The 16,450-nt window shown below is 38.1% G+C and overlaps 1 protein-coding gene across 1 annotated transcript in view; it reads left to right on the forward strand.

Annotated features, from left to right (window-relative positions):
* plxna4 (plexin A4) overlaps positions 1-16,450 on the forward strand; it is a 279,377-nt gene that overhangs the window by 256,390 nt on the left and 6,537 nt on the right. The window contains exons 28-30 of the mRNA XM_077499885.1: positions 4,594-4,784; positions 8,164-8,333; positions 12,133-12,345. Of these exons, the coding sequence (XP_077356011.1) occupies positions 4,594-4,784; positions 8,164-8,333; positions 12,133-12,345 (574 nt within the window). The remainder of the gene's footprint in view (positions 1-4,593; positions 4,785-8,163; positions 8,334-12,132; positions 12,346-16,450) is intronic.

A 16,450-nucleotide genomic window follows, 5' to 3' on the forward strand; every position in this document is an offset into this window, starting at 1 on the left:
TGTTTTTACAACAAAATATTTTGCGTGATGTTGTTGCACTTGAGTCACCCGCCATTGTCACTTCTCTTGTGCTAGACCCCTGTTGTTTCTGCTAAGGACTGTCTCAAATGTTCTCTAATTTCGATAGCGTAAATGTATCGAATCGTATGCCGAGACACGCCTCGCGGCTTCACATCAGTTCATCTTCAAAACGGTTCATCTTCTTCGCTGATTCTTCTTCTACGCTTGCCGTTAACTCCATATGGCAGTGCTACAACGCCACTCCAGATTTGGCATAGAGATTACAGCCGTTAAACGTCCTTCTTTTGGACTAGAGACGGTTCTGTCTGCACAAGATATGTTTGAGGAATAAAGCCGGCTTTGCTTCGGTGTAAACAGGGCCGATAGACACTCCAAACACAGGGCAGGAAATACAAACAGGTGGATGTGGTTACGCACGACCAGATAAGGAACACATCAAAAACTAACCAGACAAAAGACATCATGAACACCCCAAATCAAACAAGAACCCAACCCCACAGAACCGAAACACAATTCATCGTTGATGTACGGGAAGCACTGAGTCTCGGCTGTAATCGGACGTTTCTACCTGAGGACTGTTGCCGGAGTGTTGCAGGCATTTTTGCAAGTATTTATTTGTTCTCCAGTCAGCCACTGATCAAAGCGGGCGGCGGACACTCAGCGGCACATCAGACGCAATGCATATTAGTCCCCGAAGCCTCACCTTTTGCCACCACAAAGCCCAATTAGCACAAGCCAGCAAGGATGCTGCTGCTCTCCTTCTTCAAACATGGGTGCCATCCAAATCAATGGAGCTGGAGTGTTGCTGGAAAGAGTTTTGAGCTTGCTGGCAATTGCCTTAAGAATAACACTGGGGTCTAAATCCATGAATCCAAGATTTCAAACCTGACCCGTTGGAGAAACAATCTGGCAGTCTGTCAGACTTTCTGCAGCCTTTCTTTGCCTCTCAGAAGCAATTGATTGAACTCAAAAAAGCCGCTGATCAATTTCCCACTCACACTGTGTCAACATTCAGTGAGCCGTGTGTTTTGGAAATGTCACGGCCCGCTCCGTCCGCCGGGTGGGCGCGTCCGTATTTTAGCTCTTCAATTTTGCGTCAGCCAGTATTCTCATCACCCACAAAACGCGATGATTGAGCCACTTTTCGGCGCTTCCAAAAAACACTATTTGGCCTCATACTATGGAGGACCAAAACTGCCAAAATTCAGAAGAAATAAATGAATGACTAAATAAATAAATAAATGACTAAAGTTGAAAATAAAAATGGAAAAAATATATATAATTCGAAATGTATAAAAAAATAAATAAAAAATAAATAAAATGTAGTATAAAAATAAATATAAATGGAAATAAAAAGAGCAAAAAATATATATATAAATAAATACATTTGTATTGTTTGAATTGTATTTTTTTATATCCGTTTTTATTTTCACTTTTAGTCATTTGTTTATTTAGTCTTTTTTTTTTATTTATTTAGTTTTGGGCCGACTAAAAGCGAAAATAAAAATGGAAAAAAAATTAATATAAATATATATACATACATATACAGTGTTCATGTTCTCCTCCCTCAGAAGTGTTTTTTTTTTTTTTTTTTTTGCCTGGTGTTTTGTAAAGAACTGATCCATGGATGTTTTGTTTTGTTTTTTTTTTAAAAAAAACAATCCTTCGTTAATGTCCAATGCAAACATCATCTTAGTGAGCAAACGCCCGACTGGTGAACACTTTTTCTGGGCGATTCTTTTAAACAAATTCTGAAACTTCATGGAACCTTCCGTTATGGCGAGGCATCTTTTTTTTTTTTTTTAAAAGGCCCGTCTCGTCGCAATTAAAAACTTACTGTGCCTTCATCAATCACCAATTGTTTAAATGTTTGCACAAATTCGTTGGCCGTTAGTTTTTTGTAAATGTATGAACACCTGTAGGAACACCTCATGGGCCGCGGGATGAATGATGAGGACGCTGTATAGACACCGATCTAGTATACGCTCATACCTATGGTAGAGGTTCCTCCTAGCCAATGGGATGCCAGAAACATGCACAAACACCGATCTAGTATACGCTCATAGATACCTATGGTATAGTTTCCTCTTAGCCAATGGGATGCCAGAACGATGCACAAACACCGATCTAGTATTTACGCTCATAGGTACCTATGGTAGGAAATAGCCATAGCCGAAAGTATGTTGCGTTCGGTAATGTATTTTTACCTTTCGTATCTAGAAATTTCTTTCGTAACAAGAGGCAATATTTTCCCGTTGAGGAGTTTCGTAACTCAAAAATTTCATATAAAGAGACGTTCGTAAGTAGAGGTTCCACTGTACACGTATATATATATATATATATATATATATTAGGGGTGTGAATTGCGATTCGATTCGATACCGATTAATCCCGATATGAATTTACAAGTGGATTGTTGCGATTTTTTTTATTCAAATTTAGAAAATACCATTCAGTAACTGTGAGTCACTGTATTTAACAAACAGGTTGTAATCTGTTTCATGTTTGAACAGCATTGAAATAAAATATTAAGGCTTAATATTCCATTAATATAACATTCTTCCATGCTTAAGGTGTGAAAGTTAGATGTTTTGTTGAATATTTTTCCATCAAAAATGGATGTAAAAAAATCAATTCGGCTACCTATTGAATCGATTCGAGAATTGCGTGCTTTAGTATCGCGATATATTGCCGAATCGATTTTTTAACACCCCTAATATATATATATATATATATATATATATATATATATATATATATATATATATATATATATATATATATATATAGAGAGAGGAGAGAGAGAGAGAGAGAGAGATCCATTTATATTTATTTTTTTGATATAATTATCGAATTCTAATTTTTTACATCCATTTTTATTTTCACTTTTAGTCATTAGCATTCCCACATATGTTATTGAGATTCTTTCATCTTACTTATTGTGGGAATGCTGAAAGCTGAATACTTTTGATGTCATTTGTCATTATTAAGTTTTGTTTCTATATTATCTGTTCTATATTCAAGGCAAGGCAAGTTTATTTGTGTAGCACATTTCCTACACAAGGCAACTTAATGTGCTTTCCACAAGGAAAGACAACACATTAGCATCAAGAAACACAGTAGTTAACATTCAGAGCAAAGAAAAGAAAACAAAAGTAGGTGACATTGTTAAAACCTCATTATTACAACATTGGAGCAATTGCTCATGTACTTCCTCCGTGGTTCAGTGGGTACAACACTGATTCCTATCCATAAGTTCGCTGGTACGATACCAGTCTGGTCCCTTTATTTTTTATTATGATTATTTTTAAGTTAAAACTGAAATCCCTTGACAACAGCCGTTTTCTTTTGTCAAAAATTGTAAAACGTGGCTTGGTAATGCTTGTGATGTTCACATCACATTTATGCTAAGCGATATAAATTTAAACCAACTTACTAAATACAATACTATGTATTGTCATAGTCATCTACATGTCCATGATAGCTGAATGGTGAAAGCAACGGATTGGCCCGCGGGAGATCATGGTTCCACCCCTCGTTGGGAAACGTTTTAGCACAACTTTGATTTCATATAGTAGTCATTGTATAATTCTTTATAGTTGCGCTTTGTAATAGTTTGACACAAAATATCTTCACAGTAGTGTTTTTGTTTGACCATTTATGAGTTTTTAAAGTTTTAAATGGGCAATTCACATTCAAACCCAAAAACGTTGAATACATTGCATTTCACTCCCAAACACGTGTACATATTATTATTATTATTTTTTTTTAACACAAGAGCAGAGAGAAAGCTTTGAAAAGCAGCTTGACAGAAAGTGGTGGCTTCAACCATTGGTAGTTATTAGGTTCCATGTTTCAAAATCGGCCAGCAGGTGGCAGCAGAGTATTAGCAGTCAGCCAAGGCCATGTTGCAGACAATTCTTTTTGCCAGTCCATTCAGTGTTCAGCATCAGATTTCACTTTTAAATATGACTACACCATAAGCCATGACGTTTAGCCCGACAGGTTAGGTCATCGATATTATTGATACCTCGACAGTATCGATACCGGATCAATACTGGCGCTGAAATATTGATATAATTAGTTTAGTTTCAGTTTGGCTCAACTTTGTAGTAAATTGCAAGAACACATACAGTATTGTACTCCAAAAAATATTCTTTTGTTTGTTTGGTTTTATATTTGTTGTTGTTCACTACAATTACATAAAATGTCACAATCATTTAACTACAAGTTACTACTTTATAATTACTAGTAATACTACTACTGTTTTTACGACTACTACTACTACTACTACTACTACTACTACTACTACTATTATTATTATTACTAATAATTAATAGGTAATTACTTTGTAATTTTCACAGTTTCTTTGTTTCCGTCATTAGCATTCAGCTATTAGCATTCGACTTAGCATTCAGCTATTAGCATTCAGCTTTCAGCATTCCCACGCAATTTCTCCAGAAATTGCTTAGTCTAGTTTATTTTGTCATTTATTTCTTTTGAATTTTGGCAGTTTTGGTCCTTCATATCAGTCCTGTGACGTTTTGCATTTGATTGTGTACCCCCACACAGAGAACATGATCAAGTACACGGGAAGTCCCGACAGCTTGCGCTCCCGGACGCCCATGATCACGCCCGACCTGGAGAGCGGCGTCAAGGTGTGGCACCTGGTCAAGAACCACGAGCACGGCGACCAGAAGGAGGGCGACCGCGGCAGCAAGATGGTCTCCGAGATCTACCTGACCAGACTTCTGGCAACCAAGGTGAGGCTTACCGACCGCTCAGTCTGGCCTCCATCCAGCCGTCCCGTGACTCAGGAAAAAGCCCCCCCCCCCCTCAATTTGCACATTCATTTGCAGGAAATCATCTCTTATTATTCAAATGTATTCCGCTTTCCTCCCTTGAGGCGGTGAGATGAGAGAGAAAGTCGATAGTTTGGTACTTTTCTTTGTTTTTCTCCTCTTTCAAATTGGGCGTTGACGAGGCGTCTTATCAGAAGGGCTCCAGATAAGAGGCTGTTTTGAGGTTTTTCTGCATTAAAAAAAAGACAATGACAACGGGCTAAAAGTGCGAGAAAGAATACAGCAAACTCTTCAGACTGTTTGGAAAAGGTGTGTTCTGAGGAATGATTTGTAGGTGGAGGCATCTGAACCAAAAGCCGTGGTCGGAGAGGAAGCATTCCAATTTTATGGTCCGTCCGCGTTTATGGAATGGACCTCAGGAGAATGTCGATATTTTTAAAAGGAGACTCACGACCCACTTTTTTAGTTGAACGTTTGGCTGATTTTATTGGTTGTATTAGTTTTTATTGATTTTTATCTTCCTTTATCTTTTATTTGTTCATTTTACAAACACTCATTGAGCTTTTATGGATCGTACAAAGTATGTCCATTTATGATTGTATACTGTACTCTAAAAATGGATTGGTTAAAAAAACAAAAAAACAAAAAAACAACCATAGTAGGTTAAGCTCATATTGACTTGATTAACTCATTCACTGCCAGTCATTATAGAAAATTTTTACATTTCCAATACTCACGTGATATTCCATTCAATAATTATATATAAACCGAATCTACCAAATAACAGAATAGACTCCCTACTTTTCGTCCCGTCCCGTTCTTTTATAATTGACAGCAGAAAAATGTAGGTTTGCCAAAATACAGCCATTTCTCCCATGGACTCTGAAACTGTGTTTATTTCCTATAAAATGGGGCAATGATGTCATCTACCGGTGGTTGGGCATCAGTAAAGTTGTTTCCAAGTTTGATATTTACAGTGGAGCATGCTCAGATTCGCCCCCATTTAGCACCGCTCTAAAAAATACAATTGACAAGTATACTTGTCAAAGGCAGTGAATGAGTTAACCAATAGATTGGTCAGGAATTGAGCATTCCAGGTGCATGTTACGGGCATACCAATTTCACTGGTCAGCCAACAACCAATCAGATATAGATCACCTGGAAATATGTTTATTGCATCAATTCTAAATGTATTTATTAATTATTATAAGTGATTACAAAATATAAAAAAAGTATAGTGTTTAAAAATGGAAATGTGTGTCTTTCAGGGGTGGCAAACTGCGGTCCTCGAGGGCCGGAGTTCTGCAGGTTTTATAGCTTTCCCTACTCGAAGTGCAGCTGATTCCAATTAACAGGCTCGTTATCAGGCTTCTGCAGAGCTTGCTGATGAGCTGATCATGAATCAGCTGCGTTGAAGAAGGGAAATATCCAAAACCTGCAGGACTGTGGCCCTCGAGGACCGGATCTCGCCACCTCTGGCTCTAGATAGATCACTGTAGGCATGTGACCTAGTGGTAGAGTGTCCTCCCTGCGACTCTGTGATCGTGGGTTCAATCGTAGGCCGGGTCATACCAAAGACTATAAAAATAGGGTTTTGGAATTGGAGCGTTAGATCACCAAATAATTCCCCAATGCCCATTCTAGAGTGTGTAACATTTATTGGTGCAGTTCAACCTCAATTTTTGTAAACTCTCTGCAGTTCTACCTGGAGGAAAAACCTCATTTCGATTAACTCTGCGGTTGACCAAAACTCTTTGAACTCCATTCCAGCAAGGGACCAAATCCCATTTTTACAGCCACAGGAAACGCATAACTAGACGATCTGGGCCCAGTTGTTCAAAACTCGGTTATAGCTTTAACCATTGGTTAAGTAGATTTAAACGACCGTTAACTTTAACGGCACTGTTATCCTGTTGTTCAAAACTCTGTTAACTTTTAACTGGCTGTTAACTTTCTGTTAAAGTTAACACACCTAAGGAAAGCCGCTAACTTTTTAACAGTGTGGTTAACTCTGTGTCCGTGGCTAATGTTGCCTTCATGATGCCCACTGAGCGCAAGAAAAAAAAAAAAGTCTCTCGAGGGCTTGACTTTGACGTTGGTGATTATTCTGATGAAGAGTTAGCACACGTTACCTCTTAGCAGTAATAAAATTCCAAGTCTCATGCTGAGCCAAAAGAGAAAGAATAAAGGAATAAAATGAGAGAATAAAAGAAGAATAAAACAAGAATAAAAATGTGTTTTTTAAGACAAGTTCTAAAATGGACAGAGAGAAAGCACAAATAAATTATTATGAATGAAAAATAAATAAATAATATCACAAAAACTCCTAAATTACTTCAACCATTGATTGTTTAACGTTTTCTTCGTCAGCAGAAAACTCCCGGCTTTTTTTTTTTTTTCTTTCTTTTCGGCGAGTGCCAGGGGTCATTTGGATAGTATCCATTGGTTTTGCCGACCAGGAAGTAAACAAAAAGAGGAATTGTGGGATATATCGGTGCTAACCAGTGACGTAAACGACATGGTTAACTTTTGACGGTGCCGTTAACAAACGGCGTGACTGACCATGGCCCTGATAGACTAGATGGGTCAAATTTAACCATTTCTTTGGTAGACTTGACCAATCTGTTTTTTTCGAGTGTCTGTATATGTGGGTGTTTTATACCCCACCTTCTTGTGTGGCACTTGATGCTTGTGCTGTAAATGGCGGGCGGATGTTTTGCCGCCGCTGGGGGTGAAGAAGACGAGCAGCCGTCGGTGATTTCTGCCGACGTGGACTCTCGAGATGGAGGACGTGAAATGTCATTGCCTCGGCACTACACGCTCGCTATACGTCCCCTTGTCAGATAATCGTCTGGCAAAAAAAAAAAAAAAAGGGCCCGTGGGCTTGCTGAACCACTGAGATATGATTCTATCTACATGGTGGCGGGGAAAGGAAAAAAAAAAAGAAAGAAAGGTGTCAGGAATGACAGTTATGATTGTCTTCGTCCTCTGATTGGCTCAGACACTCCAGCCTAAAATTGGATTTGTATTTGCCTGCACCTCGATCCTAATAGGAAACCTTTGACTGCATCCCATCGGCGCGTTCCTCCTCCTCATTCGACAAGAGGATTAGATTCCGGCGCCTTCGTCTGCCTGTCAAGTCGCCAACATTAAATCAAACGATGGTGCACGAGTGTGCGAGAGCTAATCCGCCAGCACAAAAGCGGTTTAGGCGATGATGATGCCCCTCCCGTTGGCCCCACATTATGAAAAGTCCATCGAGGATGCGTCATGTCGCTCATTGCCAACATTATCATCCATCTCTTTTTTTTTTTTTCCCTCTCCGTCTTCCCCATAACAGGGCACGCTGCAGAAGTTTGTGGACGACCTCTTTGAGACCATCTTCAGCACGGCACACCGGGGAAGCGCCCTGCCGCTCGCCATCAAGTACATGTTTGACTTCCTGGACGAGCAGGCCGATAAACACAACATCCACGACCCGCACGTGCGACACACGTGGAAGAGCAACTGGTGAGTGCACGAACACACGCGCGGTCGGCGCCGCTTGATCCTGATTGCAGTCGCAAATTTTTTTCCCCCACGTCGCCATCCGCCATCTTAGAGGCACAACAATCTCCGCTGGCTTGCACAAATTTTTGGGGGTTATCTTTTTTTTTTAATGAAAAACAACTTTGACACACCATCCATTTGTCAACAAGTGTCTACTATGGTGCCATGCTATGATCTAGTCAGTTAGTAGCATTAGTTAGCAGTTGCATTAACATTGTTGAAACATTATAGCCATTGGATAGCCAGCTAGTTGGATTAATGTTAAGTTATGACTATAATTTACTTTTTTTTTTTAAAACGTTTCACCGTGACTCCACTTCCTGTCTGTCCCATGTGTTTGTGCTGAGTGTCACATGACAGTGTCACAAGACATGACAGATTAGCAGAGACAAGATTTGACAAAATCACATAATTTTCATCTCGTTTTTGTTCATGAACTAAAATGTCGATACATTTTAGTCCAGTTTTTATTTTCGTCTTCATTAGTTGACAAAAATGCATCCTGATTTAGTCCCACATATTGTTCATTAATGAGGGTTTTAGTCTAGTCTAGTTTTAGTCAGGTGAAAAATGTGTGTTGACGAAATGATTTTTGTCTACTTTTCGTTCACGAAATGAACACGAGCCCACGGGCTTCACCACATCGCCGTCCGCCATCTTCGAGACACAACAATCTCCACTGGCACACATATTTTTGGATTGGAACTCCCAGTGGAAATGTCCACGGTCACAAATGTGCAATTAATTGTAAGATGTGCCGATGAACTGGAGGGTGTCGAAGGGTTAAGTGAGCTGTGAAGGAGGGGCGGTGATATAATGAAAAAAGAAAAGCCAAGTGGACTATGTGGGAGTGAAACGCACGCTAATATCTTATTAGCCTCTTGACCCTTTTTGCCAAAAAGATCCCAGCATGCTTCACTCACATCATGTGTGTCAAGGGACCAATAAGAAGGTTGGACGCGGAGGGAAAACGATAAATTTATTGAGATTTTCATCAACATTACAGGTCTTACTTTACATGATGTCATGCTACAAATGATGTCTTACTAAAGGGTGCACACTCTATGTGGCAGATTGCTAATGATTAGAAACGATTTGGACTCTAGTGACCAATTGTGATGGTGCTTGTTGATGACCTCAAGTGATGTCAAGCGTGAAATTGGACGACCTGCCACTGCAGCACTCTTTTGTTTTGTTTTCTTTTGTCTTGTTTTGTTCACCCAGTCCAAGCTGGTTTCAAAAAATAAATAGCGCATACTACTAGGAGTGTGACGATATATCGATATTGTGATAAATCGTGATGATACTTTGTCTTCCAATAGATTATTGATACGCCTACGCGAGTATGGCGATATTTGTAGTTAATATACAGGCCCTAGAACGGCTCCATTGTTCATGACTTATTGAGCAATTACTTGGTGAGCCAGGGGGAGCGCCTCATAAGAGTGGCGGGGAAATGGACGCAAGTCTTCTGGCGAAGAAGACACACCAGCTGAGTTTTATTTATCTGTCCAGCAACTGACATATTTTATGTTTTGACTTTGAAGCACACAATTTCTGAGGAATATTAAACGGATACTTTACTTGTTTAGCCATTTTTGGTTTCAAACATGAATATTTTGCCTATAATACATTTAATATTTTCATTATTTTTCAATCATGTACAATTAGTACATTTAAAAAGGTATTTTGCAACTTGCTGTCGATTGAAAATGACATCACAAGGGCTCAGGTAACCAATCACAGCTCAGCTTGTGAATGTCACATAACCAAACCTAGAAAACAGGTGAGCTGTGATTGGTTACCTGAGCCCTTGTGATGTCATTTTCAGTCAACAGCAAGTTGCAAAATGTCTTTTTAAAGGTACTAATTGTATGTGACAAATAATGAAAGTATCAAATGAATTATAGACAAAATATTAACTTTTTATTGCTATAATGGGCTAAATAAGTGAAGTATCTCTTTAATATTGATTTCATTGGATTTAATATTTAAGTCTTTTTATCTTTATTGTGTTTTTGGCTGTGAGGGAGGAAGACTGGGGTTCTCTCCCAAAGCTGCTGCCCCCGCGACCCGACCTCGGATAAGTGTCACAAGATGGATGGATGGATGGATGGATGGATGGATGGATGGATGGATGGATGGATGGATGGATGGATGGATGGATGGATGGATGGATGAGTTGTTGTTTTTTAACTATAAATATTCTATAATCTTTTAAGCCAAGCCCGTAGACCAACGTTTGTATTACTCCACAGATCCTGAACTGTTGATATCTAAACAAAGTGCAAAAATGAGTGTCATCTTTAGAATTTAGCCAGCCGACAATTGTGTGATTCTCCACATCATTGATGATGCGTGGGCGTTATTACGGTGCTTTTTTTTTTTTTTTTTTGTGAACGCTCATAAAAGAAGTGAAAGAAGGAGGCAGCTGGGGCGGCTTAGCGGCAGCCTAAATATCCCTCTGATCCCCCGCCGCACCTAATCTCTCTCGATTCTTTGCTTCGATTAATGTTCAAGTCATAATGCAGACTTTGACTTCCTGTGGTCCAAAATCCTCTTTGTACTAGATTGTCCATCTTAATAGCTTTTGTGGGCGGGGATGGACTTTCTGGTCTGTTTTTTTAACTTCCGTGATTGCATTTCCTCGATCAGAGTTTTTGCACACGATTGTGAAGATGTTGTGGTCCAAGTAGTTGAGTTTTGGTTTTTTTAATTTAGTCTTAATTAGTTTTCAGGGTGGTTCTGTTAGTTTTTACTAGTTTGAGTTAATTAATAAATGCTTAGCTGTCGTTAGTTTCAGTATTAGTTTTAGTTTTTGAAAAATGTATATTACTTGTGCGCCATATTTAAAAAAAACAGCATGGGAGCAATTACAGACTAAAAATAAGGACATTTTTTTGCTGTAATTATAGTTAGTTTTCGTTAGTTGTGTAAACATAAAATGTAGAGATAGACCGATATGGTTATCTCAGGGCCAATACCGATACCAATTATTACTAGTCAAGGAGATCGATAACCCAAGTAAATATTATAGCTCCATATAGTTTTCTACTATAAATATTTTTTTCCCCATAATTTCAAACTAACTAATAACTAAAATGTGAAAATTTCCGGTATCTTTGTTTTACGTTCAAACAAAAACAAAAGGCCAATTCCTAAGGTCAGCAGCATCTTTTATAAAGTTCACTGAAAATCGAAATAAATCGTTTCCTGAGGTCAATACAGTTTTAAATGGATCCGTTATCGGCCATCACATTTTTCAAAACGGCCGATACGATATTTGTCAAAATGCCAAATATCGGCGCCGATAATCGGCCTGGCCGATAATCCATCTATCCCAAATAAAATGTAATTTCAGTTAGTTTTCGTTTTTTTAAAAACATTTTCGTTTTATTATATTTTATTACCGAAATTGTTTTAGAATTTTAGTTTTTTCGTTAGTATTCGTGAACGCCATTAACCTTGCCCAATATTGAGTCATTTTGCGAGGAACAAGCCTTGTGAGGAAACGTCTATTATTTGTCTTTTGTTATTGAGGACAGGCACAAAATAGCAGACAGACAAAGAGTCAATACGGATGACGTGATTATGCAGTCCCCCATGGTCAGTGCCCGTTTAAGTATTTTATACCTATGAATATAGAACAAGAATGAAACATGGCAACTGCCCGTGCAAGCGCGATATTAGCGTATAGCTGTCCTGTCCTAAAGGGAAATGAGACCTCATTCATTATTTTTTATTTTTTTCTGTTCCTCAGCCTACCTCTGCGTTTCTGGGTGAACGTGATCAAGAACCCTCAGTTCGTGTTTGACATCCACAAGAGCAGCATCACCGACGCCTGCCTGTCTGTGGTGGCCCAGACCTTCATGGACTCCTGCTCCACCTCGGAGCACCGCCTTGGGAAGGACTCGCCGTCCAACAAGCTGCTCTATGCCAAGGACATCCCCAGCTACAAGAGCTGGGTGGAGAGGTGAGCGACCCTGCGGGACTCCCTTTCCCATTGTTTATCCGATACGAGCTGCCAAAACCCATTTGGGATGATTAGTGGGGATGGATGTGACAACCTTGCAGCATGAAACTTTTGGATTGTGTGTTTGTGAGAGACATAGAACATACTAGGGATGTAACGATACCGATTGCGATATTAAATTTCACACAATATATTGGCGTTGTCATGTGCACGATATTAAAAGCAGCACATTCCTAGTAAGATATAGTGGTGGTTATACTAAGGATGTAACGACAGCGGCAATATCGTGATATCGCGATATTAAATCTCACACAATATATCATCAGGTGCACGATATTACAAGCAGCACATCTGTTACAAAAAAAAAAAAAAAAGTCAGCTTGATTTCCATTTGTGCAGTTCTAGCACCCTCTGGTGGCTATACTAGTGATGTAACAATACCGTCAATATTTTAATATATATTAATATATATATTAATATCCATCCATCCATCCATCCATTTTCTTGGCCGCTTATTCCTCACAGGGGTCGCGGGGGGTGCTGGTGCCTATCTCAGCTGGCTCTGGGCAGTAGGCGGGGGACACCCTGGACTGGTTGCCAGCCAATCGCAGGGCACACAGAGACGAACATATATTGAATTTAAATCCACGCTAATGCTCAGATGAAGGGGATACGTGATATAAGAAAGAAAGTATATAGAAAGTAAGTGCCTCAATATTAATATAATATATATTAATATATTAATATATATTTTGCTTCCTGACTGATTGAGAAGGACGCAACTTCATGAACTACATGCGATCAAATCACTGGTGAAGATGAACTGATTGAACTTTTAATAATCCATTTGCCTGAATCAAAAGACTCCGAATGTAATCAACTGGATAACTACCTTCATGGACACGAACTGAGTGAAATTTTATCATCTCTGCTGACTTTGAACTATATTTGTTTGATTTTCTGCGTCCTAGTATAGTATGGGGGCGGGAAATTATAACCTTTATACTTCCTGCCGGCCCTTTTTCTTTTTGGTTATTATATGTTGAAATTGTATGATGAAATGTTTGTCACAATGCTGTCCGAAAGGAAAAACGAACAAATAAATCAAATCAATCAAATCAAATCAAATCAAATTGTGTGTAATCGCGATATTAAATCTCCAACAATATATCGTCATTGTCAGGTGCACGATATTAAAAGAAGCACATCTGTTAGAAAAAAAAAAAAAGTCAGGTTGATTTCCATTTGTGCAGTTCTAGCACTCTCTGGTGGCTATACAGGGGATGTAACGAATCGATACCGGCAATATCGCAATATGAAATCTCCCACAATATATCGTCGTTGTCATGTCACAATATTAAAAGCAGCACATCTATTAAAAAAAAAAGAAAAAAAAAAAGTCAGGTTGATTTCCCTTTGTGCAGCTCTAGCACCCTCTGGTGGCTATACTAGGGATGATATGGCAATATCGAGATATTGCGATATTAAATCTCCCACAATTTCTCATCATTGTCATGTGCACGATATTAAAGGCAGCACATCTGTTAAAATAATAAGTCAGGGTGGTTTCCATTTGTGCAGTTCTAGCACCCTCTGGTGGCTAGTTTTTTAGTGCAGTTTAATTTTCACAAGAGATGTTTTGGCCCTTTTATGTTTTAAATCCACGCTAATGGTCAGATGAAGGGGATACGTGATATAAGAAAGAAAGTATATAGAAAGTAAGTGCCTCAATATTTATATTATATTTATATATTTTTATTAAGAGCGTCAAATTAGTGCATTAATTTTGAGTTAATTTAAAGTTTCTTTCATGCCACAAAATGATTTAACACAGGATTAATGAACGCCCTTTACATGGAAAGCCTGTACTGGGGTAATTAAATTTAGCTAAATTTAGCAGTAATAAATTTATGATGCATATATTTGTGGATACCAGGGTCAAATTGCATTTTACAATTTAAAAATTGTGCAGAATTTCACAAGTTACTTCATGTTAAAGATTAGATGGCTGTTAATACAAAAAGAAAAATGCACTGATCTGTCACCAAAGTCTTACAAATGCAATGATGCCATCTAATGGCATAAAAATGACCAACACAAATCAATATCACAAATCTTTTTAATTTGAACTCAATTTTGTGGATTCTTGTGAAATTACTGTATCAATGACTAAAAGATGCAGCCATATTTATATTAGTGTAACCTTTTTTCCACTTTTACGTTAATGCGAGTGAAAACAAAAACAGTTTATTGTACATTTTATTGTACATTTACAAGATATAAAATTTGTAAGTAATCGTAAGTTTAGTAACTATGGAAGTCATGCAATTAATTACACTTAAAACTTTTAATTGCCTGACATCCCTAATTTTTATATATAATATTTATAATATTTTATATTTTTCATTGCTGTATTGTACAAAAGCACAATATTGTTTTTTGTTTTTGTTTTTTTACAATATTGTGACTTTTTTTGTATCGCTATCCTCCCCACAATATTGTGATAATTATCATATTGTGGCTCTCATATCGTGATAATATCTCAACTCAAGTTAATTTATATTTATAAAAGAAGGATTGTTGTATATGAAAAAAAGAAATCTGTTGCAGTAAAGAAATAAGATAAGAAAAACAAGAAAAAAGCAAACATTTTAAGTGAGTATACAGGGTTTTTTTTGTATACAAGTAAATATATTTGACATCAGTAAATGAATAACAAGAAGTAGGCGAGTGAATAAATAAATAAATAAATAAATATATATATATATATATATATATATATATATAAATAAATAAATAAATAAATAAAGAAGGAAAATATCATGTGGTGATGTTTGTATATCGTTCCATCCCTCGAATATCCATTCGTCATTTGTCCAAAATGCGACTTGTATTCCATTTACTTGTCTGAGGGCGCCGGGAAAGGCTGGTGAATAAAAGATGCGTCGCCGCGCACGTTATTCATGCGCCGGCAGCTTTTGGAAGCAGCAGCGGCGGCAGCGTATGTGCCTCAGCGAGGCTTAAGGCTCAGCAGTGCCCTCGTTTGTCACCATGTGTAGTTGTGTTACTGCAACCCGCCAGGAAACTGATATACGGGTACGTGCGCGCAGGTGTGAGGATGCTGATTCATCAGACTCCACGCCACAGGGTCTACTAGTTGAATGGGTTGGGAATTTGAGAGAAAGTAGTCAGTGAGTCAGACGATAACTCGACGTGTAGGTTTCAAGTCGCCGCGGGATGTTTGTGTCGTTGACTCATTGACTGGCTGCCATTTTCACTGAAGCAATCCCCTTCATTCACGACTGTTTTCCTGGATTTGGACTCATTTTGCAAGGACCACACAATATTGTCTTCTATTACTATCAAGACATGGAACCTACCAAAAGAAAGATTCGAGTCTCCGTTTTACAGCAATTAGCATTGGAATATAGCTAAGTTTCATCAATATTCACATTCCTGGTGAAAAGACTGACAAAAAGAGCTTTTTTTCAACATGGCCCTGGTTGAGCTCTTATACTCTGCTGCCACTTGCTGGCCGTTGGTGTAGTAACTACCATTTCTTCAACCGTTCTTTGCAGTTGAGAGGCTGCATCAAAGCCTTCTGTATGCTCTAGCATAAAACGTACAACTACGTCTTTGGCACACTTAAGACATTTAAAATATAACGTATTTATACATTTTTGGAAGTAAATGAGTTCATTTCTGGATGCCAAACGTGAGGTGGGTTGCAAAATGATAAGGCACCCATTAAAGTCGTTTGTTGACAAGTGTGCCGGCGTACCGGTCAGCACTTTTGCCAAGCAGACATTTTACAGCCCTTTGTTTGAATTAAATGGGGATCGCTGCCGTAAAATGCTTTCATATTAAAAAAAATAAATAAAAAATGGCCATGCAGCTTTGGAACGTTTATTGCCGCAATATATCAGTTGTTCAATATGTTAAACAGGAAATAGGATTGTTGCTTCAAAACAAATGGTGTGTTACGACCTCACTGGTTCTCAAATGAGGCTTGTCTTTTTTCTTTTTTTAAATTATCTTATATATATATATATATATATATATATATATATATATATATATATATATATATATATATATATATATA

The sequence above is a fragment of the Festucalex cinctus genome, chromosome 16 (genome assembly GCF_051991245.1).
Source record: "Festucalex cinctus isolate MCC-2025b chromosome 16, RoL_Fcin_1.0, whole genome shotgun sequence".
In the NCBI taxonomy this organism is placed as follows: domain Eukaryota; kingdom Metazoa; phylum Chordata; class Actinopteri; order Syngnathiformes; family Syngnathidae; genus Festucalex; species Festucalex cinctus.